The sequence below is a fragment of the Ambystoma mexicanum genome, chromosome 11, assembly GCF_040938575.1.
Source record: "Ambystoma mexicanum isolate Mex_15411 chromosome 11, UKY_AmexF1_1, whole genome shotgun sequence".
In the NCBI taxonomy this organism is placed as follows: Eukaryota; Metazoa; Chordata; class Amphibia; order Caudata; family Ambystomatidae; genus Ambystoma; species Ambystoma mexicanum.
In genome coordinates this window covers 1274083900-1274111280 of record NC_090934.1, presented here as the reverse complement: position 1 = coordinate 1274111280, position 27381 = coordinate 1274083900, and the positions used below count along the sequence as shown (strand labels likewise).

At 45.3% G+C, this 27381-nt stretch overlaps 1 protein-coding gene across 2 annotated transcripts in view; it reads left to right on the top strand.

Annotated features, from left to right (window-relative positions):
• Positions 1-690: 690 nt before the first annotated feature.
• The window catches only part of KTI12 (KTI12 chromatin associated homolog), a 298251-nt gene continuing 271560 nt past the window's right edge, over positions 691-27381 (top strand). The window contains exon 1 of one of the 2 annotated variants that reach the window (XM_069624748.1): positions 691-970. In XM_069624748.1, coding sequence (XP_069480849.1) covers positions 796-970 — 175 coding nt within the window. In that variant the 5' untranslated portion in view covers positions 691-795. The remainder of the gene's footprint in view (positions 971-27381) is intronic. The other variant, XM_069624747.1, reaches the window with a different exon arrangement.

Below are 27381 nucleotides of genomic sequence, written 5' to 3'. Positions count from 1 at the left end.
AATAGTTATGCCCCTCCACTTCAATCCCCGGGTCCACGCTTAGTAACCTCTGGGTGTTTAAGCGCATTATAAATAAGCAACTAAGACAAAAAAAAAAACAATTACACAACGGGAAAAAAACGAACAATTCCTGTAACAGCTCACGGGCTGAGTGAGCGCTTTAAAAATGCAAATAAAATTTTATAAAAACTGCTTTAGAGAGTCTGGGGTAGGGCTGGGCGATATATCGAGTTTTGGAGAATATCAATATATATTTTCAATATCAATATAGGACGAGACAATATCATTAACATCAAGATATATCCATACGTACAACAGAATTGCTTGCTTTATAAATGCACGATTTTTACCTCCACTGGGACACTGGACTACTTTGCTAGTTTCGATTTGGAAAGGCATACACATTGCCCTTTTATAGGCGGCCCCCCTACTTTTGTCTGAGCCCCCCTCTGTCTCCCCCCAAACCCCTCTAAATTTGATTCCTGGAGACGCCACTCTACCATTAATCCATTTTGTGGGTGGCGTTCTAAAAACTTTGGAAGAAAGGACGATCGTACGTCCTGCATCTAACTCAGCCAGTCAGAATCAGTTGTCACTGGTTTCCTATAGCAACAAGCAGTCCCGGCTTGTTTTTCAGGCGTTGCAGGAAAACTTGCTTTTCACTTCCGGATCCTGAATCCTCTGCCTGTGAGCTTTTCGGCTGCGCTGACCGATCGCTAGAGTTGTCCCGCACTGACTCTGCCAGAAATGCAAGCGCCGTAACACTTATCCTTCCGGGTGTCACTAATAGAGCGCATGCGCAGTGCCTTTAGTGTAAACATGCCGCTAGTGATTCTGTGTGGCTTTCCCTGTAGCGGGAAGAGTCAGCGTGTGCAGGAGCTGCAGGAACAGCTGTTGCAGACTGGGACCAGGAAGGTGCAGGTGGTTGGGGACGAGGTGCTGGGGGTGGACAGAAACTCCGTGTACGCGGGTAGGTACTGGAGCGAGCTGTCTCTTCACGCTGCCACGATGGTTCCACTCATTGCAACATAACATGCAACACTGGAACGCACTCGCGTCATGTCAGCAGAGCGTGCAATGTGCGTTTTGCAGGTTTCTTTGCAGTGCACTGGTAGAGGGTAAACTATGATACAAACCACTTATTCACAGGTCTCGAGCAGTATAATGACCAGTGCAGTGCCCTACGTATGTCAGTTGCAGTCAGCATTGCGCTAAGAGCGAGTCAGGCTAGGGCAAAGCGCTCGCAGTTTGTGAAGTTTACAGGCAGTGTTCTTACCAGTCAGTGATAAAGGCGCAGGCAACAATGTTTTGTTAATGTGCCTTCTTTACCGCCCCAAATCACAAGTTCAGTAGTTTGAATTGCGTTCTGTGCCGCCGGTAGGGATATCCAGAGCTTGCTCTCCTGGACAGGGTAGGAAATAGGCCGGAACAATATAGAGCAGAGCTACTGCAAAGCTTGTCTTGTCGGAGTGTTGTTCCGCCCAACAGACCAAGACTTAGGTACCCGGTCCCCCGGAAACTACCAGATATGTTTTTAAATCACGCACACTAACAGCCACTCTTCAGAAGATTCGGCCTACATGACTGAAAACAGAAACAGCCAAGTCTCACTGATTAGCAGCTGGCCAAATTGGTATGTGTGGCTTTCGTTTTTCAGATTTTTTTTTTGTTAGCGTGAGTATTATGACCAATGAAAAGAGCAGAGTCAAACTACCATTACGCTCAAAAGGGTCTCCTGCTAAATCACTATCGGACGTGTTTTACATTTAAAATTGTGGGCTTTCTTGTGTTCCCATAATGCTCTTAGCTTTAAAGCAAATCATCAGGCTTGGGTTCTATGAAGAGATACTTTGTTGCAGCCGGCCGGGAGCGTGCCCCTCGGCCCTGCCACCCCATGTTCTCTTCGAACCCCAAGGAGAAGAGGGTATCTGCGGTTTTTTTTTCTCCATTTCCAGCACTGCCCCTGCAGGAAACAAAATGAGCAGGGAATGATAAGAGGCTGATGGGAGAGCGGACACAAAAGAATGGAGGAATTCAGCAGGGAAGAATGTTTTGTGATAGCGTGGGCGGATGTCTCAATCAATGTCCCAAAATTGTGGCCACTGAGAACAGAAACCTCGGTTTTTATAGGGTAATACACAATGAGTCTCATACAGAAAGCAAACGTGATACGTTTACTTGGTTACATTGCAATGTCACTTCCTAAAGGTATATCCTCAACATCGGAGGCCATGGTTTTACAGCATTGTTTAAGACTTGTATAAATCTGTTCGGCTGACCACCATGAAACAGACCATCCCTCTAGAATATCTTGCCATCGCATGTAAAGCAATGCTTAAAATAAGCAGTGTCATATAGCAATTTGCCATGCGATTCTGTAGGTTTGCTATTTAAATCGACACTTGTGTAGGAAAGATAGCTATTTAAGTTACCCTGTTAAATGAAAGCAGAGCTCACCATGCTTTCCCCTTGCCCACAGGCCTCTGTTCATCCTTTTTTCCTCTGTTCACTGCATTAATCACCTTTTCCACTTTTAAGTGCCAAAGGCCTATGTGGCAGTGCTACAAGTTGTTTTTCTTCTAATAATTGCAAGCCAGAAGTGATTGTGATGACTCTTACTAAGCCCACTGTATCATGTTTGGCAAAGACCAGTATTTGTTAACTTTATATTTTTTTAAAGTCAAGCAATTCCATTCCTTGCATAATTGCACTATTGCTAATGTAAAACACTGCAGTGTCTCCATGCTGTACTGTATAGTTTAGGTTAGTATATCTAAATCTCACTGCCAACTAGATTTTCTTTTATTGAGGAAGATGCATCATATTGATGAGTGAGCACTTTGGAAAATGTACATTTTCACTCATGCAGCTGACCTTTTACAGACACTCGTCCAGGGCCCGCAATGTCTACTCACCCAATTATATAGTCTAGTAGATTTTATGAAGTGAGTACCTTTTTGCAGGGGTTGTTTGAAACTTTTATTTAATATTTGCTTTGCAGTAAATGTCAAATAAGTTTCACTGTGCATGGCTGGCCTCTGGGTGGCAGCAGTGTGCCAAACAAAGTGTGTTTTGGCGACATGCACCATTTTACAGAAGGGACATTTACATTTTTTGATATCTGTTGCCAAGAGTCGAGTTCTTTTCTCTTCGATCAAGTAGGTAAACTAAGTTACCAGACCTGCAGGTCAAGCAGAATTTCCAAGGCCTGACTCTTTTTCATTAATGTCTTACTTCAGCAGTAAACATAAATGCTATATTGTTGCTTGTTTTATGTCTTGAGTCAAACACTTCTGGTGACATAAAAAATATTAGTATACCTTTGCTAATCAAATGGGTTTGTTTGCTAATCAAGAACACTAATTAGCAATCAATTTTTGAAAACTAATTTATGCCTTGTAAAGGTACCCGACTCTGCAACTAGAGCCCACGTAATTCTCTACTCTGATTCTTGGACGTAACCTGTGACCTGTATGAAGCCTTTTGTAACATAGCCGCTGACATATGGGTTCTTGCATTTGTGCCAACCAATCCACTTTCTTTCCGCACTACCTCCCCCATCTTGACTGCAGTTCACTGTGTGCTTTCGAAGTATGGTTGCTGCTCATTTCGGTCCATGGCTCATGTACGTCCAGGACCCTTGAGAAATAAAGTACTGTTGGTTTAAACACTAGACGTAATTGTAGTTCACAGTGTGACATTGAAAGCAGCCCTCAAAATGTTCACTAGCCATTGGTGTGTGAGAATTGGTATGCTGTGTGCATGTGTGGCCGAATGGGGTGAGTGACTTTTTATACCTGGTAATAGATTTTACCCTTGTCGCAAAGCAAGATAAACATATTCAAGTTGCATGCTATAGGCCTGTCCCTTCCCCGCCTGTCTTTGTTATGACAGTGAGACACAGCTAAGTAACAGCTCCTTCTTTTACTAGCCCAGTGCCCCCACAAGACGATCTTGTTTGCTGTATGATCTCCCTGGGGAATTCCAAGTCTAGATCCAGCACTGCATTGACTGTTAAGTAAAATTGTACATGTTGTATGCCTCACTTGCATTCTGGACCACTTGGTAAAAATCTATAAAGTTTCAGTAAGGTTCCTTTTCCATACTGTACTGTTGTCCTTTGTAACTATAAAGTTGTATTTCTGAGCTGTCTCGAACACATCTTCTTTCCTATCAAGCTATCTTACTTTATGTATTTCTGTTTCACCTTTTTACTTTATGTACTGCTTATTAATATATGTACAGCATTTCTTGAAGGCATGTTTTAGTACCAAAGAAATCTTTTGTTGGGACTGCGGTTATGACTGCCTTAATGCTTTGAATAATTTTCAGGTAGTCCTCACTACTTAAATTGTATCTTCCTGTACCCGGTACTTAAACTGGGATGCTTCCTCCTCTAAGACAGGCAACCTGTTGGTTCAGAAAGGACTGCCCCTTCAGGCCCCCATTCCCTCCGACAGAAGCTATAGGTACCCGCCTCTCCTACAAAGTCATCTGTGTCATACCAACATCTCTTGTATCTCAAAGCAAGCACCATGTATGGTGGTGTTACTGGGACACCAAAGATACAATTGAAGTAATGAGGATTACCAGTAAGTAATGAAAGCTGCACCTCTTGATTTCTTGTTAGTCACAGCTTTTATAAAATGGAGGCTGTAACCAAGCACCAGGAAACTGCTTTGATGTAGACCATATACTGACATATTGAATGACCATAGTTTAGCAGAAAGTCGTGCGTTTATTGAACTCCTCATGGGTGCAATACATGTCTTTGTCTCTAAAGGATAAACCACCCCAATCTCCTATTTCCAGTCTGTAGTGGGAGTTGAGTATTAAGAGTTGCCCAGGTGGCTGCTTTTAATATGTTAATCAAGGGGTCCTCAGAACCCCCGTCCATGAGGCTGCCATACCCCTTTTGAGCAACCATTAATCTGGCCAGGTGGATCAGACACATTCAGAAAGAAAAGGGTAAATAGTTGGCTAATATGGGAAAAGGCCCTCTAGTTCTCGGTGAGAGTATCTCGTGCAAGAATCTATTCTCTGTTGCAGCGGTGGTTTGATGAAAGCTTTTTGCAACAGAGCAGTATGCTCCCATTTACCAAAGAACGGAAGAGAGTGATTTGTGTTAAGTCTAATGAGAGCTGAAGGAAAGAGTCTGTGGACTGCAACCCAGACCGTGGGAATGTGTTGAAACCAGCAAACACTATGGCAGTCTCCTTTGCTTCCTGCCACTGTTGCATGCAGAGTTCTGTGTTCTCAGTTTTTATCACATGGATATTAAGTTTATATGCTGGCTCTGGATGGTTACATTCTAAAGAGAAATCCTGGAAAAAAGACATTCAGTATTTTCATCCATGTCCACGTGCTACTGCAGGGCTGCTCTTCCATGTTGGGTCACCCTTCAAGTGAGATTGCAGCAGACCTTATCAGGAGCCTGTAAATGCAAGCTTGTCCCATAGTACTGGAATTTGATACACCCATCCAGGGAGAAATAATTGAAGTCTTTTTGTCATGAAGATCATGGAGAGAAGCTCATGGGCTACATAACGGACAAATAAAACGTAAGATGACCGTAAGAAGAAATTAGATTCTTCTAATGCAGTTTTTATTATGTTTGTCACAACTGTGTGTCACCGCAACAACAAGACATAGCACACACAGCCTTCTACAATACCACTTGACGTATGCCTCCCGAATCTCGCACCCAAGCTTCGTGAACTTACATCTGAACTGAAGCTGCCAAGAGCACATCACAGCTCCCTTGCTCTTTCTCGATCTCCTCCCACTGACCTACCCCTTTCACTTCTTTTTTCCACCAAACCCCCAGAGCGGAGAGAGACCACGCAAGGGGCACCTGTGCGCGGTATAAAAACCTTTAACGTTAACATTGTAAATCTTGCAAATTCGAACTTGTTTTTTGTGCATTTAGGAATGATGTTTGTCCCTTTTTCATACGTCGCATGAATATTCAGAGAATATATTTGAAGAACTTTAAGCCAAGGCCTCCATTTTATTGTGTTTAACGTTTTACTTACAAAAACAAGTACACACTGTTATGAATAATTGGGCTATTTCGCTTGCTCTAAAGTACAAGTACAAAGACTCTGCAGTCAGTGACTTGCTCCCAAAAGCGGCTCTTAAACTTGATATTGAAATCATTTAGTCTTTGTGCAGTCTTCTTATTCATTTTATTTTCAAACTGTATCGTTGCTGAACAGCAAACATTCTAAATATATAGGTTAGAGCAGGGCTCACAATTTGCACTAGGCATTGGCTAGTGATTGATTATTGCCACGTAAGAAATTGGTTGCTTTGTCCATGTGTAGAATTGAGGTGGCAAGTGACTTTGCATGGCCGTTAGCAGCTTCCCACTTGAAATGTTTACCCATGTGTTAGTTTAAATGGTATGGGCTCAGGCAGGTAACCCTGTCCCCTGTTATCTGGACCACTGAGAAAAGCTGCCTATCGGAAATTGAGTAAGAAGCACCCTGGCATGGCCAAGTAGGTTCGTATGGAGCAGTATGTGAAACACTGCCCGTTCCAGAGTTGGGTAACGAGGCAGAGACCAAGCAGAGAAATCATTCACTGTTTGGAACTCTTATTTTATTTGGGCTATTTATCGAGCTTGCACCTTGCCTTAGTGGACAGCAGGTCACTTCTTGACATAGGATGGACGTTTTTTCCTATTGAGCCTTTGCGCTTAAATTGTGCAGCGTCCCCACAGTTTTCTAATTAATGCAATTAATTGTGAGGTACACATTTGTTAATGTCTTAACATAGGTTGCGCACTTGATTTTATATATTTTTCATTCACGTATTCCACACAAATTAAATCACTTTGTGCTTATTTGATTTTTGTTTCATAGGTATCACTATTACATAAGTTCATTCACTTTGTGTAATTATCCGTGACATAAGTTGTGACTTTTCTGGTGATAGAAGCGAAAATCCTTGGTTTATATACAAAGAACATTTGTGCCAACCTTTCTCTGCATGTGCTGCTGTTTCGCCCTTACTTGGGCTTTCTCAAGGCACATTCTTTACTTATGTTGTGTGTCAATCTTGTGTTTACACTTGACATTTCTGTGCATACATTTCGAATTTGGTGACACACATCAAAAATACATAGGTTGGCAGACATATATTTGGTTGATTCCATTAGTTCATATTTTTTTCAAGTGTGAAAACTTCAGGGGTTCTGAGGATTTAAGAGTGGGAGAGGTTTGATTAGGTTGTGCTGCTACCGTGCAGGAAGAGGCGCCACGCAAGTTGGGTTATAGTTCATTGGTGAGTTATATGTATCGGCTCACCTTAATTCAAGGTGATCCACTGATGTATAAGGGGTTCCGTATTCTTAAGGTCTGTGTTCTCTGGTTTCTCAGTGGAGTTTTCTCACATCAGGCAAGATTGCTGACCCTAAGAATTGGGGAGATAAATATGGTCTCATTTGAGATGGAATTGAGTTTGTTCCCATTTGTCCTGGTCTGCTTTATGATGTTAGTGCTTAGTAGTTGCATAGTGTTATTCCAAATGTGTTCTAGCTGTTTATAGCCTGTATATATAGTGGCTAATGGTGTAATCCCCTTGTGTAACTTGGGAGCTCCTTTGGTGGGTTAGAGAGGTTGGTGCTTATTTATCAATATAGAGGTAATTGACTCTAAGCCAATGTGGCTGTGCAGTGGTGTGGGCAGTGATACTCAGGTTTAAATGTGTGCATGAGGCGAGTCTCATTTCCTAGTTTGGTCCGGTCCGGTCTGAGTTGATATTGTCTGACTATTTCATTTGATTCTGTCACATAGCTGGATATGTTATGTAAATTGTTGACGTCCGATTTGCCTTGTGAAGTTGGATCGCCATTGGTAATATTAAGTTACCTCTATCTAGGCATCCGACGACCGAGGAGGTGCATCTAAATTGCTCCGAATGCTGGGACACAATATATAGTGTGCAAGATCTATATTCGGTCTTTGGCTGTGCGTTGGTGTAATTTCATCCGTGCGTATGCCAGAGTTTTGTTTTCTCTTGTGACATCCATTTAAGTGTGGTTTTCCAAAAAGCATGCAATGAATCTTCCCGGTTACTTGTGCTAGCGTTCGGGTGTGGGCTTAAATTGCCACGTTGTGGTTGCCGGTCCAATTGTTTTCGACCGGTCTGGTTTGGTGAAAGTGATTCACCATTGATAACATTAGGTTACTTTTATCTAGGTATCCTATGTCAAAGAGGGTGCTTCTAGTTAGCTACGAATGCTGGGGTACGTATATAGTGGGCACATCTTGACCTTGGCTTCAAGCCACTTTCCCTTAATGCGCTGTTGTGTATCCCAAGGTGGTCCAGTAGGTCTACTTCAGGTATTTTCTTGTCCTCTTCCAGCGATAGTAATAGTCTGGTATTGTTGAGGTTTTTGATGGTCAATTCACTTTTGGGAAAGTAGGTTGGTTCTTCTCTTCTTGGTTCTAAATTGTGGAAGAATTTCTTCAGTTTCACTTTCCTTACAAATTTGTTGGTGTAGTCTGGGTCATTGCTTGGTGCGAAGGATAGGCCTTTGTTCAATCCGCTTATCTCAGTTTCATTCAGGATTCTGGTAGATAGATTCAGTACTAGGTTCGTCGTTGTTCCCTTATTTCCTTCCTGCATTCTGATCTTGTTTTAATTCCTTGTCCTCTCCTCCTCTTCTCTTCTTCCTCTGTTGCCCCTGTAGTGGGTGGAGTTGTTTGTCCAGTACCTGCCATTGTCCAGTACCTGCCATTGAATTGCTTTGTGCTAGTGGGTTTCAGAATCTTACTTGTTTGTCACCCTGTTTCCTTTGTGGTAGCGCCTTATTTCCTCTAGCCTTCAGATATAATTATAGGGAGACTTCTAGTGAAATTATAGTGAAATTATAGAACTTATAGAGCTGAATGACACTGCATACCATTATCGATATGGTTTTATATTATAAGAGAAGGAACCATCTATGTATTCTAACGGCTTAAATAAACAGACACACTAAGATACGAGATGAGTACGCGAACGCACTTTGGCAACCATTGTGGGCCCATACTTATTTAAGTATGGGCCGGCAACCACGAAATGTGATTTTAAACCCTGCACCGTAAGGGAGCACAAGAAACTAAGGAGATTAATAGCATATCGTTTGGATTACCTCATATAAATGGATAACACTTGAAAAAACAAAACACGAACTTGCGCACGGATGTTTACACACAAATGCACTGCCACAAATCGAATGCTGCACGTACCCACTATATAAGTACCCCAGCATTCGGAGCAATTTAGATGTACCTCCTCTGTCGTCGGATGCCTAGATAGAGGTAACTTAATATTACCAATGGCGATCCAACTTCACAAGCCAGATCGGACGTCAACAAGTTACATAACGTATCCAGCTATGTAACAGAATTGAATGTAATAAATCAGACAATATCAACTCAGACCCAACTAGTAAATGAGACTCACCTCATGCTCATATTTAAACCCGAGTATCACTGCCCACACCACTGCACAGCCACATTGGCTTAGAGTCAATTACCTCTATATTGATGACTAAGCACCAACCTCTCCAACCCACCAACGGAGCTCTCAAGTTACACAAAGGGATCACACCATTAGCCACTATATATACAGGCTATAAACAGCCAGAACACATTTAGAATAATGCTATGCAACTACTTAGCACTAACATCATGAAGCAGACCAGGACACATTGGAACGAACCCAATTCCATCTCAAATTAGACTATATTTATCTCCCTAATTCTTAGGACCAGCAATCTTGCCTGATGTGAGAACACTCCACCAATAAATCAGGGAATACAGACCTTAAGAATACGGAACCCTTTATACATCAGTGGATCACCTTGAATTAAGGTGAGCCGAAACATAGATCACTCGCCAATGAAATATCGCCCAACTTGCGTGGCGCCTCTTCCTGCACGCTAGCAGCACAACCTAATCAAACCTCTCCCACTCTTAACTCCTCAGAACCACTGAAGTATTCACACTTGAAAAGAAAAGGAACTAATGGAAACAACCAAATTTATGTCTTCCATTCTATATTTTTGAGTGTCACCAAATTCGAAATATATGCACAGAAATGTCAAGTGTAAACGCAAGTTATTTGTATATAAACCAAGGATTTTCGCATCAATCACCAGAAAAGTCACAAATTATGTCACAAATAATTACCCAAAGTGAATTAATTTATGTAATAGTGATACATGTGAAACAAAAATAAAATGAGCACAAAGTGATTTAATTTGTGTGGAATACATGAATGAAAGATATAAAATAAATTGTGCAACCTATGTTTAGACATTAACAAATGTGTACCCCACAATTAATTAGAAAACTGTGGGGACGCTGCAAAACTGAAGCGCAAAGGCTCAATAGGAAAAAAAAAACTCCATCCTTTGTGAAATTCAGACAGACTGGTGAATATCTGTCCCTACTGAGCCATGCAGCCACTGACCCCCCCCCCCCCCACCTCCCCAATTGCTGTGGACAGGTCAGTTACAAAAAGATAAAAAGTACCCAACTGACCAATCCAGGGGTTGAGCGCAAATACTGGTATTACTCACTCAAAGCACTTCTTGACATGGCACAGTTGTGATGATGCTTGTTAATGATGCATGCAGGTCTACTATGCCCCTTAGGTATTCGGTGCTCCATCAATTACTCATTGCCGTTCTTCATTTACTGTGCCCTCTAAACCAGGCAACTCCCTTCTAGACATAGGTGAGTGATAATTTAGTCTTGGTGAGTACACATTTGGTCTACTGGGTGTATTTGGAAAACTGGCATGCATGCCAGGGGGGAGAATGACTTTTGCATGGCTAATAGCTTCTGACTTGAAATCTTTTAACCTACCCTAGCTCATTCTGTGCCCCCCTACCCCACTATGCTCATCTTGAAGCCTCATCCTTCTTCGCACATTCTGTTCCTACCTAATCTACTTTCTGGCTGTTCACCGGCTCTGTACCGGCTACCTTCAATATGTGGCCTCTTTCATTCACTGTCCCTCTTCACCCCCTATGTGTACTATTAATTTTATCCCTGGTTCCATCCCTATGATATAACCTCCTCGCCGACTCTATGCTCGCTTCACTTTCAGAGCCAACCTCACTCTGTGCTATCACCCAGTATACCCTGACTCTCTAGAAACTTTCCGCAGATATAACTGACCTCTTGCGAAGCTCCCTGCAACTCTCGCATACTCTGCTGTTCGAGGGGACCCAAACATTGGTGAGCCTAGGTAATTAATAATACTTGGCTTGCATCATCCATTTCCTTGAAGCTGTGCAAATGTTTTAGAGTTTAACTGAAACTGACCTGCGAATCCTCCATTTGACGAAAGACCTGCAAATGCTGCACAGTGTCTTTAAACAAATGATCAGCACCATATTCTCGAAGTAGTGTTGGAAGGTTTGGGTAGAGACTGAGTACATAGGAAGGGGCTGATGCCCTTGAGGCTTGTCATGTTGCTTATGTTTCCTGTTGTATAACTGTGTGTAGCTCTTTTTTTTTAGCAAGCACATGCACAACGGGAAAGATGGGGGGGGGGGGAGGAAATTTATTGTAAACCAACAATCTACAGAAGGATTAGAGTTGTTGGCTTTGTTGACCGTGGACGATCAAGAGGTGAGTGACAAAAGCAGGATCTCTCGAAAGGAAACCTTTTGGAATGGGTTTGATGGAAAGAAATTTTATTTTCCTCAAATGACCAGGAATGGCCAGGAAGTCAAAGCGTTCACAACCCATGAAATTGTGTCAATGAGAGACTAGTACGTTTGTGACGGAAGGAGTTTTATACTTTTCAACATATTAATAAACCAAATATCATTCATGCTCGTTGTTGGATCAAATGAAATTAGCCAATGTAAGTCACTTTCTTCTAAACATTTACAGAAGTTACTTGAACGCAGCCATAATTTAGAAAAGTCCTCCGTACAAAAAAGAAGGTGGGTGAGGCGCGCACTCCCGGTCCTGGTCAGTTCAACCTGTTGCAAAAAATATAATAAGTAGCTGGGTCAAATCCCAAAATGGACAAATATTCACAGGGTTAGATCCCTTCTGCTGCAAATCAGGTACTCAGTAATAACAGGGTTATATCCCTTGCTGCAAATCAGGTACTCAGTAATAACAGGGTTCGATCCCTCAGCTGCAGTTCTGTGGTCTGTAGTTGTTCTCCTCCTAGCGCTTTCTTATCTCAAATAATCATCAGGGAGGCTGTTGAGCAGGTGTGTCTAATCAGACTCAAAGGATTCTGGTAGCTGTAGTGAAAACGTTTTTTTCTGTTTAGGTGACCAGCAACCGACACCCCTCCAAAGCACAAGTCCTTCAATTGGTTCAATTGACCAGGACCGGGAGTGCGCGCCTCACCCACCTTCTTTTTTGTACTGAATGCTATGGGAGTCCCGGGCTCCAGAGGCAGCGCCACGGGGTGACTGTGCCCCACTTTGGAGAATCATAAAGATGGTTCTCTCCCCTCCCCCAAATTTGGGAAGGACTTGTGCTTTGGAGGGGTGTCGGTTGCTGGTCACCTGAACAGAAAAAAACGTTTTCACTACAGCTACCAGAATCCTTTGAGTCTAATTAGACACACCTGCTCAACAGCCTCCCTGATGATTATTTGAGATAAGAAGGCGCTAGGAGGAGAACAACTAAAGACCACAGAACTGCAGCTGAGGGATTTAACCCTGTTATTACTGAGTACCTGATTTGCAGCAGAAGGGATCTAACCCTGTGAATATTTGTCCATTTTGGGATTTGACCCAGCTACTTATTATATTTTTTGCAACAGGTTCAATTGACCAGGACCGGGAGTGCGCGCCTCACCCACCTTCTTTTTTGTACTGGATAATTTAGAAAAGACCTGCGAAACACCTCCAAAAGATTATTTTCTTGGATATGTATAATATTTCCAAAATCACGGTTTATGGTAGGGATTTCCAACATGTTTCTATTGCATGAATATCTGGGATGTTCATCTGGTTTCTTTCAAAGACGTAGTTCAGTTTAATTTTTTTTTGTTTTCCTGTCACAAAGGGGCTTTACTCTTCTGGGTTATTTGTGTTCCTCATGTAGCGTAGAAGGAATGCAAGGCCACCAAAGATTGACAACCAAGGAAGGATGTTGAAAATTCAAGTGGAAGACCCATGTTTTGGCTGGTGCTCTTTTGTAGATTTCCTTCAGCTTGACTGTTTGTGATGTCACTCCAGTATGTCGGGAACATGTGCCTCTCTTTCTCCTTCAGTTGGCCTCCTCATGGGGTGGATGGATTCATCCTGTATTACAAGTTCTTCCGAGCGGGCACTTTTTGGGGATTTGTTTTTCCTGATATTTGTCAGGAAATTATTTCAGGAGGCAGGTGGACAGTCTGCTGTGGAAGGGATTGTGGAATGTTTGTTTGACTTGTAGGAGAGATCTTCGGAATTGCACTATTAAGTTACAGTCTCAAACCTTTTCTACTGGCTAAAAAGTTCCCCTCAAACTGGCATGCTTAAACTCCATCAGATTAAAGAAATCCCTTTTAAACCTCCCAGGACCTAGTTTGTCTTCTGAATATAGGTATTTGGATTTAATAAAAGAAATTATGAAATGCAGATGTAATATACAAATATCAAATTATACAAATATCAAATTGTGGTCTAATACATACTTACAATTTCAAACATAAACATTAGGAAAATTATATCAGTTTTTTCGTTTTTTGAATGTCTATTATATCTAATGTACAAGAGGACCTCTCTTTATTTAAGCCATATTGCCAAGTTGTAGTAAGTGGCAACAGCCTGCCGTCGCAGTTAATAGTCCTGAGTGCCGTGGGCTGTTGCAACTCGGTAGGGCTTGCCAAATTCACAATCGTGGTTATCGACACCCAAACAAGTTTATTTTTTTAAAGAAAAGGACTGTGTAGAGGGCACACAAAACATTCAACAAAGATGGCTGGCTTTGGCATTGCAGATGGGCATTCCCAATGGAGTATTTCTTCAATTTTATGGCAGATGTAAGAACAAATGATGGAACTGATGATTTAGTGTGAGTAAGGAGTTAAATAAATTTCATCGGGAGATGGAATGGACAAGGCTTCTTCCAACCGGGCTAATCGAAAAGTAAGACCTGCAACAGTAGGTAATGCCAAATGTGACCGAATGGCTTATGCGAGATTGGGCAATACTAAGCTTTTTAAACTTTGCTAAGCAAAATGATTGTGGTTTTCTGTCAGAAAGTTGTCTCAGCTAATCGGGCCTCACTTTCAGAATGCTCTATACTGAATAGCATGCTTCAACTGTGTACTTTGCTGGGCCCTGTCTGTCGACACACCAGCAGGGGCACTGTAATTTGGCAACATGGTAGCTACAGAACCTAAAAAGCCTGCTGGAACCCATTTCATTCCAACAGCCTTGGCCTCTCTCTCTAAGGTTCTTACACCCATGTGCAAAAGACATTTAACTGCATAACCTAATTTGCCTAGTAGCAAGGTTTGCTGCACTGTGCTTTGCTGGTGGTAAGGATCCAGACTTTGTTTGACTTTAATTTTACTTCGACAAGCGACTTTTGTGTGGGTCTGTAAATTGCACTAATCCATCGTGCCATGTCCCCTTGGCCTGGCATGGCCAGCATGTTGCGCTCTACGTACTACCCACTTGGGTATTCCACAATCTGCTTCGTTCTGTACTGCTGCCTCCCTGCCTGCAGGCCCTCTAAGATGGCTGTTGGTGTATTTTAAAAACAATGTTGTTTTCTGTTGTGGGCCGGCCCCTGCCCCCCCTACCATTGGTTGCCTTGGCCCATTAAACCAATGGCTGCTACCGGGAGGCGGGAGCCAGCCACACCATCTAAGGCCCACAACGAAAGGCTCTGTCTGCCCCTGTCCGCACTGGTACACTGCCATGGTTGTGTGCCCCGTGCCTGCCTTTCCCCCGTGATGGTTGTGTGCCCCTGTGATGGTTGTGTGCCCCCTGCCCCTGTGATGGTTGTGCCCACCTTGCCCCCGGTGATGGTTGTGCACCCCCTGTGATGGCTTTTCCCCTCCATTCCCCCTTTCCCCCTGTGATGGTTGTGTGCTTTCTTGCCCCTGTGATGGTTGTGTGCCCCCCCTTGTCCCCTGTGTGTGTGTGCGCCCCCATGCCCCTGGTGATGGTTGGGTTTTGCCCCCCCCGGTCCCCTGTCAGCGGTGTGTGCCCCTCCCTCCCGTCACTGTACCCTAGCACTTTTCTATTTCAGACCTCTCACCTGACCTGTCTGATAGCCGCCTGTATTTGTTCTCCCCCCGCCTCTCTCCCCCTTTTTCTGTTCTTCTCCTACCTCCCCTCCAGCACTCTTCGGAAATGCCATCAGGCCTAGTATGTTAGTCGCTTGTTTTGTTCCTCTCCTCCTTCTCTCCTTACCCCTCGACCCCCCCCCCTCCTCCTCTTGTTAATTTCCGACACTACCTCAATTGTTGCTAGGCATAGTAATGCCTGTCTGTCTCATTCTCTTGGCCACCCCTCCTCCCCTCCCTTTCATTGTTCAGCCACCTGCTGGACCAAGCTCAAATCGGTTTCAGACCAGCGAGAGGAACGGAAACGGCACTATCCATCTGGGATGACCTCAAAACTAACGCAGACTCAAACACTACCTCAGCCATTCTGCTTGACCTCTCCGCAGCCTTTGACACAGTTGGCCACGACACCCTGACCAAGACATGGGCATAACAGACACAGCACTACACTGGACCAAATCATTCCTAGCAGACGGAACACAAACGTATGGATAAAACCTTTCAAATCCACTCCACGAGTAAACGACTGGAGTGCCACAAGGATCCTCACTATCTCCACTATATTTCAACATCTATCAGACTTCCTTCATCAGAATCTTCAAAAAATACAACATTACATGCTACAACTACGCAGACGAAACTCGGATCATCTACAAAATCAAAGACACTGATGCCGACCACTCAACCCTAACCGACTGTCTAAAAGAAGTCTTCAACTGGATGGATGCCAACAACCTAAAAATCAACCCAGGAAAGACGGAAATCATGATCGTATCCAAAGACCAAGAGAAGGAAACCACCATCCCATGGCCTATGGAAATGGGAAACGCACCAACACCATCAAAGGTAGTAACAAATCTGTGAGTCCTAATGGACAACACCCTAACCCTGGAACCACAAATAAATGCAACGGTGAAGAAATCCTTTTTCCTCCTCCACACGGCAAGAAGAAGTCTACCTTTCCTCTCATTCACGCACAAAACACTCACTATCGTCGCCCTAATCCTGTCAAAAATCGACTATGCAAACGGCCTCTACCTCGAAATACCAGAATATCTCCTGAAGAAACTGCAACGGATCCAAAATGCAGCAGCAAGACTACTCCTCAAACTGTCCAGAAGAGACCACATCACTCCAGCCCTAAAAACACTACACTGGCTCCCAGTAATACATTGCATCACCTTCAAAACAATGTGCATAACGCACAGGGCAATCAGTGGACAAGGAGCAGAATTCCTACAAAAGAAAATAACAGTCGACAAACCAACAAGACCCTTCCGATCAAGCAACGAAATCCGCCTGGAACTCAAACCATACCTTAGGAAAAAACTTGAGGCACCTCCTTCTATCACTTAGCCGCAAAAACCTGGAACAACATCCCAGAGGGAGCCTTGCCGTTGAGTGTGTGACCAGGATCGTGGGCTGACCCTAACTTCTGGGCATTCCGTGGGCCTAGAACCCCTTGAGCCCGTGTTTTCCGCCTCCATCCCTCCCCACTCCCTCTTCCAGTCCCCTCGAGCCCCCCCACCCCCCAGGCCACCTCGAGCCCCGTGTCTTCCCCTCCATCCCTCCCCACTCCCTCTTCCAGTCCCTTCGAGCCCCCCCCGCCCCCCAGGCCACCTCGAGCCCCGTGTCTTCCCCTCCATCCCCCCCCCACTCCCTCTTCCAGTCCCCTCGAGCCCCCTCCGCCCCCCAGGCCACCTCGAGCCCCGTGTCTTCCCCTCCATCCCTCCCCACTCCCTCTTCCAGTCCCCTCGGGCCCTCCCGCCTCCCAGCCCGCCCCGCACTCTGATTGGGCCATCCGCTCTGCCTTCCGGGTCTAGCGGCCCGCCCGTGGCCATCACGCTCTGTTACAGAGGGAGCCTTGCCGGTGAGTGTGTGACCAGGATCGTGGGCTGACCCTAACTTCTGGGCATTCCGTGGGCCTAGAACCCCTTAAGCCCGTGTTTTCCGCCTCCATCCCTCCCCACTCCCTCTTCCAGTCCCCTCGAGCCCCACCACCCCCCAGGCCACCTCGAGCCCCGTGTCTTCCCCTCCATCCCTCCCCACTCCCTCTTCCAGTCCCTTCGAGCCCCCCCCGCCCCCCAGGCCACCTCGAGCCCCGTGTCTTCCCCTCCATCCCCCCCCACTACCTCTTCCAGTCCCCTCGAGCCCCCCCGCCCCCCAGGCCACCTCGAGCCCCGTGTCTTCCCCTCCATCCCTCCCCACTCCCTCTTCCAGTCCCCTCGGGCCCTCCCGCCTCCCAGCCCGCCCCGCACTCTGATTGGGCCATCCGCTCTGCCTTCCGGGTCTAGCGGCCCGCCCGTGGCCATCGCGCTCTGTTTACAGAGGGAGCCTTGCCGGTGAGTGTGTGACCAGGATCGTGGGCTGACCCTAACTTCTGGGCATTCCGTGGGCCTAGAACCCCTTGAGCCCGTGTTTTCCGCCTCCATCCCTCCCCACTCCCTCTTCCAGTCCCCTCGAGCCCCCCCACCCCCAGGCCACCTCGAGCCCCGTGTCTTCCCCTCCATACCTCCCCACTCCCTCTTCCAGTCCCTTCGAGCCCCCCCTGCCCCCCAGGCCACCTTGAGCCCCGTGTCTTCCCCTCCATCCCCCCCACTCCCTCTTCCAGTCCCCTCGAGCCCCCCCGCCCCCCAGGCCACCTCGAGCCCCGTGTCTTCCCCTCCATCCCTCCCCACTCCCTCTTCCAGTCCCCTCGGGCCCTCCCGCCTCCCAGCCCGCCTCCCAGCCCGCCCCGCACTCTGATTGGGCCATCCGCTCTGCCTTCCGGGTCTAGCGGCCCGCCCCTTCCTGGTACCACCCACCCCCCACCTCCTGCCCCGCCCATCCCTCCCTTCATCACTGGTCCTCCCAGGGCAGCCCCCTGCCCGGCAGCCCCAGCGGCTAAGGGCCCCGAGGCCAAGGGCGGCTCCTACAGAGGTGGCTCCAGGACGTGTCAGCAGGTGGGACGCCAAAGAAGCCAACAAACACCAACAAAAACCGTGAGTGTGGCATGGGTGGGGAGTAGAGCAATCACTCTACTCCAGAAAACCCCCGCCACTCTATCTTACCTACCAATAACAGAGTGCCATAATACTAGCATGTCCACTCTTAGAAGGAATTGTGAATGTTAGCATGTCCACTCTTAGAAGGAATTGTGAATGTTAGCATGTCCACTCTTAGAAGGAATTGTGAATGTTAGTATGTCCACTCTTAGAAGGAATTGTGAATGTTAGCATGTCCACTCTTAGAAGGAATTGTGAATGTTAGCATGTCCACTCTTAGAAGGAATTGTGACTGTTAGCATGTCCACTCTTAGAAGGAATTGTGAATGTTAGCATGTCCACTCTTAGAAGGAATTGTGATTGTTAGCATGTCCACTCTTAGAAGGAATTGTGAATGTTAGCATGTCCACTCTTAGAAGGAATTGTGAATGTTAGCATGTCCACTCTTGGATGGAATTGTGAATATTGGCCTGCGTCGCATCTAGATGGAATTATGAATGTTGGCATGTCCACTCTTGGATGGAATTGTGAATGTTAACATGTCCACTCTTAGATGGAATTGTGAATGTTAGCATGTCCACTCTTAGATGGAATTGTGAATGTTAGCATGTGAAAGTTGCATTTAGAAAGTGCGCCCTACAGCCTCTCTGTGAATTTAGAAATGTGCCCAATAGCCTATCTATGAAAGTTGCATTTAGAAGTGTGCCCAATAGCCTGTGAAAGTTGAATTCAGAATTGTTCCCACCTACATTAGAATTATACCCAATTTTATTTAGAAGCTCCGCCCAATCAGCCTCTCTGAGAAAGTTGAATTAAGAACTGTTCCTACCTGCATCTAGAACTGTACCCTGCACCCTCTCTGGGAAAGTTGAATTCATAATTGTTCCCACCTCCATTAGAATTATACCCAATCTTAATTAGAAGCTGCGCCCAATTAGCCTCTCTGAGAAAGTTGAATTAAGAACTGTTCCTACCTGCATCTAGAACTGTACCCTGCACCCTCTCTGGGAAAGTTGAATTCATAATTGTTCCCACCTCCATTAGAATTATACCCAATCTTAATTAGAAGCTGCGCCCAATTAGCCTCTCTGAGAAAGTTGAATTAAGAACTGTTCCTACCTGCATCTAGAACTGTACCCTGCACCCTCTCTGGGAAAGTTGAATTCATAATTGTTCCCACCTCCATTAGAATTATACCCAATCTTAATTAGAAGCTGCGCCCAATTAGCCTCTCTGAGAAAGTTGAATTAAGAACTGTTCCTACCTGCATCTAGAACTGTACCCTGCACCCTCTCTGAGAAAGTTGAATTTAGAATTGTTCCCACCAACTTTTAGAAGTGTACCCAATTGCACTTAGAAATTGCACCCAATACCATCTCTGAGAAAGTTGAATTTAAGACTGTTCCCACATGCATTTAGAAGTATATCCAACTACATTTGAAGTTGCGCCCATTAGCCTCTCTGGAAAGTTGCTCAACTCAGTAGTATACCCAACTGCATTAAGAAAGTGTACCCAATTGCATTTAGAACCGTACCAAGTTGCACTTAGAAGTATACCCAATTGCTTAGAAGCACCAATTAGTCCTGGACTAGTTGAGCCTAGAAGTGTACCTATAAGTGTGAGTCACTGACCCTAGAACTACAATCAGAAAACCCTCCCAAATCAACCTCACACCAATCATGAGCGCACCAGCTCCACCAGTGCCCATCAGAAACCCAAGACCACTCATCTCCTGAACCCCACTGCCGACCCACCAGCACTGCCCGTGCCCGCTCCCCCCACTACCACACCCCACCCTCCAATCACCCACCCCCCGCCTTGCCATCATACCCCTGCCACCTCCCCCCCGACCGCACCCTTTCCCCTCCCTAAAAACTGCGCGCCTAGCCCTAGCAAGAACCGAAGCTGCCTCTGTCTCCCCCTCTAACCCCCTACCCTCTCTCACACCAACCGCAGCAAAGAAAGCGTGCGGACTGGACGAGGGTGTGAACTAGACGATGATAATGACTGGACGAATGTGTGGAGCGGACGAGTATGAGGAACGGACGAATATGTGCAACGGACGATACTTAATATGCTTTGGAATGAAGGAAACACTTGAAAACATACATCATACCACACCCCACGCTTACTCTCCCCCTTACACCACCACTCATCTAGAACACAGAGATACTATGACACCATTCGGTATAACTGTTCTCATATCTACATTCTCCCGCTTACTCCACATCACTCTAAGTAATCATTGCTGGTTTCACACCCCCCAGCCAGGCGTTCTCCTCAGGCCTAACGCAGCCACACTCGTCCTGGGTAAAACCGACCAGATCGAACACATACTCCTGACCGCTCAACCACCACACCTACAGCTAAGAAGCAGCTACCACTCGATTTCCGCACCAGCTGCACACATACCTGGTGCGCACACGCACTTTTGGACTCCCTCTACTCTCTCTACTGACCTGAACTTCGGTTCCCAAGGGCGTTCAACCTACCAGCGCCTTCAGACCATACCAATGGTATATAAGGCGCTATATAAATGCAAAATAACAATAACAGCAATAACAATAACAATAGTGCTTACTCTATCATTTGTCTCGGGACCTTTGTAATAGCAGCTTGTCTGTCTTCCCCTCCCACTCCCCGCACCACTATCTGAATTGTCATGATAGTAGCTTGTTTTGTTCTTACCCTTATTCCAACCCCTTCTCCCTCCTTCTGTTAATTCCAGCACTACAACAATTGTCGTTGGGCATAGTGATGTAGCCGCTTGTATGTCTCCTTCTCCCTTCCACCCCTCTCCCCTCCCCATCAGTGTCCCTGCACTTGCACTATCTGAAATGTCACCAGGCTGATTAAGGTAGTGTTTTTTTCACATTCTGAATGTATCAAGGACTTGTAAGAATGTTATTGTATTCTCCCCTGTTGCCTCCCTGGCTTGAAGCGCTTTGAAACACATTGTGTTAGGCGCTATACAAATAAAGCTTAATCTGGTTTAATATAGTGGCAGATGAGAACGTACAGTTAAAACTGGCATTTATAATTTCCACATGGTTTCAACTGGACCTGCAGGGCACAGCCATTATGTATTCAATCTGCCCTGGAAGATTCACCTACAACACATGGTGGGCCATGCCCAGGATGTTCTTTGTTATCCACTGGGAAGCTATGAAACCTTTCCCTTAAGAACAAACCATACCCCCTCTAGGGATGGGTTGAAGGTTTGAAGCTTCAAAGGGGCCTTAGCACACCATGGAGAAGCCAGGCCAGCGAGATGAGTATTGGGGTTTCTTTGGCCTCGGCAGACAAGGAATAGAAGAGGAGGGGAGACACTCCTGAAATGGTTGTAGGTCAACTGGTCGAATCTAAATGGTTGACGGGACAAATGGTCGACAGGTCAAATGATCGAATATTTTTTTTTTTTTTTTTTTTTTTTGCTAAAACCCCCTTTTTTCCCTAAACGAAAACCAAATATATATATATATATATATATATATATATATATATATATATATATATATATATATATATATATATATATATAAAAACAAAATTCGATCATTTGTCCTGTCAACCAAATTGTGTCGACCATTTGACTAGACACCTCCTGAACTTCCTGCAGACAGGCCCCTCTGAGAGCTGATCTCAACAGCAAGAACTGGCCCCTTACAGAAGGCTTGGAATGGATCAGTCCACTATGGGGAAAGTGACTGTATAAGGGGATGAGATCTCCCTACCTTAATGTAATCCTCTTTGAGACTCCTCTTGGCGCATCAGCCGAAACAAGTCTTGAAGTTTTCAATTGAGACTTATTGCAGTAAAGGCTGCCCAACATTTCCATTCATTGGGGCGGAAACACGGATTTCAAAGGAGGATGCAGACCCATTCCCTAAATGCTTATGGAGAACATTTGAAGTGCCCTGCTGAGGGAAAGCTTAATTGCAGCTGGTCTCTGTTACCTAGGACACTACCTACTAACGTGACAGAGTTCTGGTGTCCCTGGCAACCTTCCTAGTCGGGAACTGCAGATGACTCTCATTTCCTCAGGTACTCGTGTGAAGGGTCCCACAGCAGCCCAAAGACCGAAAGAATCTGCTTGTGGCTCGCTGCAATTTAAACCTTTTTAATCACACTGAAGGCATTCAAGCCACTATAAAGAGCCAATGCAGTTACCTTTGGCACTCTGAACGTCAGACTGCTTTAAGCAGCTTCAAGCTACCCTGACCCGAGTATCGCCACCTGTTCCAAGCTTCTAAGAGCCATGAGCATTTCTCATCGTCGGACCGCATTGTATTGTGAGATCTAGTCAAGCCAGCTGACTGCTGAAGCAGAATCTTTTCTTTTTATACACCAAGACCTCAGCTGGCCTTGAGCTAGGCCACCTTGATCATCCTCTGTCTGTCCTCCAATCCAGCAACCGTTGCCGCTTGTTGAATCGCACCACATTATTGCATCCTGTTGAGCCAACTCAAACCCGACACAAAGCAGTGGAAAGTGCCCAGAATCCTGTATCGACACTGTCAAGCCCCTGAGAACATATGTGCGTCTGTTGCCTTAGCACTGTTCTATGGACCGTAGTTTGTCTTAGGATCTCACTTGGATTTTGCCTATTTTCAAGAACTAACCAACCAATCTAACAATTCAATATAGCTTTAAGTACTGAATTTAGCCTCCAGGTAGGAGGCAAGCAGTGAGCACTGGGTGCTACGGGGTGGTTTCCACTCAGTTTTTCAAGTCATTACAGTTGTTAAGGCCCAGGTGTCATTGGACCTTTTTTTTTGACCCAGTAAGCTCCATATAAAAACAAATACGTTTTGGAATAGCATTATCAATTGAGATTTATTTGAAAAGAAGAATATTCTTGGTGGTGCCCGCCTGTTTTCCATTTCACAGGATCTCACTGTATACCTTGGAGGCAGATTCTTGAATGTGGACTTTTCTGCAGAAACCTTTTCTTCAATACTCAAGGTGCCCCGTGCTCACAAAGTTCTCTCTGCGTCTCGATACAGAAATGGGTTTTAGGTGTTTTAAGAGTTAGTTTGGATAAAGCCTTATTTGTATAGAAACTTCATTGGATATTTCTTTTATTTTGGTACTTTCCATACTGTTGTTGTTTTGGATGCAGACCATATTGAAGAGTACAGCCTGCTCTTGGCCTATGCTACTTTAAAGAGGTATACCACTAATCTGCCTATTTCACCTTTGATTGAGATCACTGTTTTTCTAGAGTAGTATGGGGCTAAGTTTCAGTTTAGAAAGCACTACTCCTCTCTTCATTACTGCATGGCAGTAGTAGTCCTTTCCCCGTACCAGTGATCCAAGCAAAATGATTGGCTACCCATGCCACATTGCGTGATAATTCACCAATATTGAACTTCGAAAAGTCCCAGTAATTAACATTTATATATAATATGATGTGACGATTCCCTGCTAATATGAAATACTGTATTCAAACTGAAAATACATTTATTGAATTTGCGAGTGGGGCAGATTAGTTGGACCACTTCAGTCTTGTTAGTCTGGGTCCAGGAGGCTGCTCTCCCCTCCACCCGTCTCCCATTGTAGAACTGCTCCATGCTTCCGTTGGCTTTCGCTTTCTGTTTCTTAGTGTTTCTGGGACTTTGACTTGCACTGGGTGTTATTTGAATATATCCTACCCCAATAAGCTTATCTCACAGCCTTTATCATTCTCACGTGGGAGGTCTTTGACTTTCCAGCAGATAGCCACGTGTTTGCATTTTGTTGTCCTCTTTTTATGAAACTGCATTGACTGATTTGAACGCTTTCGCATAAAGGTTTAATAAATAAATATCTTTTAAAGATCAAGGAATTGCAGAAATTACTCGCATCTCAGCCTTTTTTAAACTCTTAACCCAGGAGTTCCCTAATTGGTCTTTTTAAACACCTGGAACAAATGTTTATTCTCTCCTCTTTCAAGAACTTGGAAAAAGTGCTTTGCTATAAATCTTCTGCGGGCATGTAACTAGTGGTTCCATTCCTCTGAGTTCTCTCATAGATTTATATTTAATGGTTTTACCTCTTATAGCTTGTTTAGTGTAGCTCCCGGTCCAATTTGGGCCCTGTTAGTGGGGCTACATGCTGTTTTCCGGAGGGAAAGTAGTTTATTTATTAGTGTATGTTTTGTGCACATTACTTACCAGAGTGCAGTGGACTAACCTATGCAGTCCCACCATGGAGGCTGGTTGGAATGTGGAAGGAAACCCAAGAAAAGGGGAAGAATAATGAAGCAAGGCTACCCTGGCCCAGGAGTGGTCGAGGCAGGGGAGCGAACATTAAAAAAAAAAAATAAACCGCTGAAGTTAACAAAAGGGTTGAAGAGGGAGACATGCCTCTAGTGACCCCCTCCCGTCCCAAGGCTAAATGATCGTACTGGCCAGGCCACATATGCCAGAGATGGCCCATGAGGAAGTTGACCACACAGGATTTATTAACATAAGAAAGTCAGGCCCTCAACTAGTGCTATCGCTATGGTGAGCCTCTCCATCTAGGAAAGTAAATACCAAGGTGCTCTTTAGGACGTCTTCAATGACACAACATGGTCCTCTGCCCAAGCCTAAACTACCCAATTGGCCCTACCACTCTAAAGAAAAGAAGCAAAAAAGTAGTGCATATGAAAACTCTGACTTAGTTGGTTGTTAGGTGATACTTGAATCTTCCCCCACACCCTCCATTTAATGTTTTCTGAGGCGTTCTCAGCTTGCCAGGCTTTTGCCTCTTAACACAGTTCCAATGCAAATCTTGCGCATAGATGAAATTACTCATTGTCTCGTTTTCCTTCAGTCTTTATCATTCACAGAAAATTAAATGAGTTCTTCTATTTAGACATTTACATAGACATTAGTTATGACAAATGTCAGATGTTGTCTGATTCAAATGAACAGGGCAGATTGCTGGGCCCTTCCATACACACTTGACAATCTTTACAAGTGTACTTCCCCTCCCCCCGCCCCCTTGTTTTATTAAGTTTTGTAACTTTGAGGATAATGTTGTTAGCCCCTTAGGCTCTCCCCCCCGGACCAGTTCATCTTCTCTTTTGTGCTATTTTCTTACATTTTTTTGATATTTATAGCAATTTATGTCCAATACATGTCAATATCAACCACAATAAAGAATATTTGAAAAACTGGGGCATGTAAAAATCATCTTTGGGCTGGGGCATTTGACTTCGTTTGACTGTATATATCAAACTTTTCTCTCCCAATGATTGTTAGATGTGAATCGGAAGAATGGATTCTCTCCCTCTCCCTTTATGTAGTTTCGAGCATGATCTAGCTCTTAGAGTGTTTTTCATCAAGAAACCTTTGTTGGTGGACTATTTCTTGGAGAAAAAAGGCTTAGAAATATATTCCTATGCAGACCTACTCCTCCTTTGAATGCCTCGTCTGCAGGCTCTCTCTTTCTCTCCTGACCATTGCCTTACTTTGGCTACTATTTATCGGCCTGGTGGTCAGATGATCTCCTTCCTCTCTGAGTGGGCGGACCTCTCCTCTTGCCTCCTGGTCTCGACCACTCCTTCTTGCAGACTTTTTAACATCCATCTGGATGCTTCCTGTCCTTCCTCTGGACTCTTTCACCTTTCTCTCTCTGACCAGACTTACTCTGCAGGGCATACCCTGGATGCTCTGATCTCTACAGACCTTCCCCTTTCTATTTCTCTTGCCACTCATCCCTCCTGGATTGATCACTTTCTCCTTTCCTCCCAACTCGCCCTCTCTACCCCTCAAGCCAAGCCTACTCCAGCACTGCCACCCACCTTCTCCGTCATCTGACCAATGAAGCGCGTGTCAGTTGAGGCTTTCGCCGCCACTTTCTCAACCTCCCCCCCTCACCTTTGGCTGACTCACACCCAGCACTTTCCATGCTCCACTCTGCTATATCCGATACTCTCAATGTTCTTGCCCCTGTCATGAGGATCTGCCTGAAGCCCAAGCCCAAGTGCAATTCCTGGTACGACTCGGACCTCGTCACCCTCAAACACAAGTGCAGGGTGGCTGAGAGGAAATTTCGTGCTTGTGGTACGTACTCTGACAAACTGGCCTGCCACCTGCTTCAAAGGCAATGCTGGCTTTCTGTCCTCACCAAGAAGAGAGCTCGCATCCAAGCCCACGTCTTGGTGGCATCAAACAACTCGGCTGAACTCTTTCAAATCTGCAAGGAACCTGCCAATCCTGACGTAGTCTCTACCTCTCCTATCCCTTCCCAGGCCCTCTGCACGTCACTGGCTTCTCATTTTGTCTGCAAAACTCAGGACATCCTGTCTTCTCTCCACCTCTCCCCTTCCTCCCTCTACTCCCTGCTCTTCCTCTGGTCCTCCTTCGGCCACCTCTCCTCCCTCCTTCTCTGCCTTTCCCCTGTTAGGCCCAGACGAGGTTTCTAGACAAGTATAATCTATGAAAGTCTCGTCAAAACAGGTTCATCCCTGCTCCTCCAAAACCATCAAGGACCACATTGACTCCCTGGTGCCTGCTCTGGCCGACTTCTGCAACCACTCCTTTGCCTCTGGATTCTTCCCCCCCACCCCCGAAGCACTCCCTTGTGCACCTTCCTCTTAAGAAACCCTCTGCCGACCCTTCCTGCCCAGCTAACTATCGCCCAATCTCCATCACGCCTTTCCTGGGCAAACTCCCGAAAAAGCTGGCCATCTCCCAGCTCAATCTTCACACTGAATCGGTTGGTTGTCTCCATGATCATCAGTGTGGCTTCGGATCTGGCAGAAGCACGGAAACTGTTCTCCTGAACATCTGTGGAGACCTGCTCTCCAACCTTGATTCCAACACCCCCTGTGTCCTCATTCTACTTGATCTTTCTTCTGCCTTTGACACGGTCAACAATGCCATCCTGCTCAACGGTCTCCATGATAACCTGGGTATCGATGGTCAGGCCCTGGCGTGGCCGACTTCTTTCCTCTCTGACTGACCCTCCCACGTTCAACTTGGGCCCTTCCTCTCCTCCATCTCTATCTCTACATGTGGTGTTCCTCAGGGGTCTAACCTCTCTCCTTGGCTGTTCAACCGATACCTTGCACTGCTTGCCTACTGCATTAACGCGCTCTGCCCCAACTTCCAGTGCTATGTGGATGACACTCGGTTTCTGACGCCACCTCTTCTCCCTCTCTCA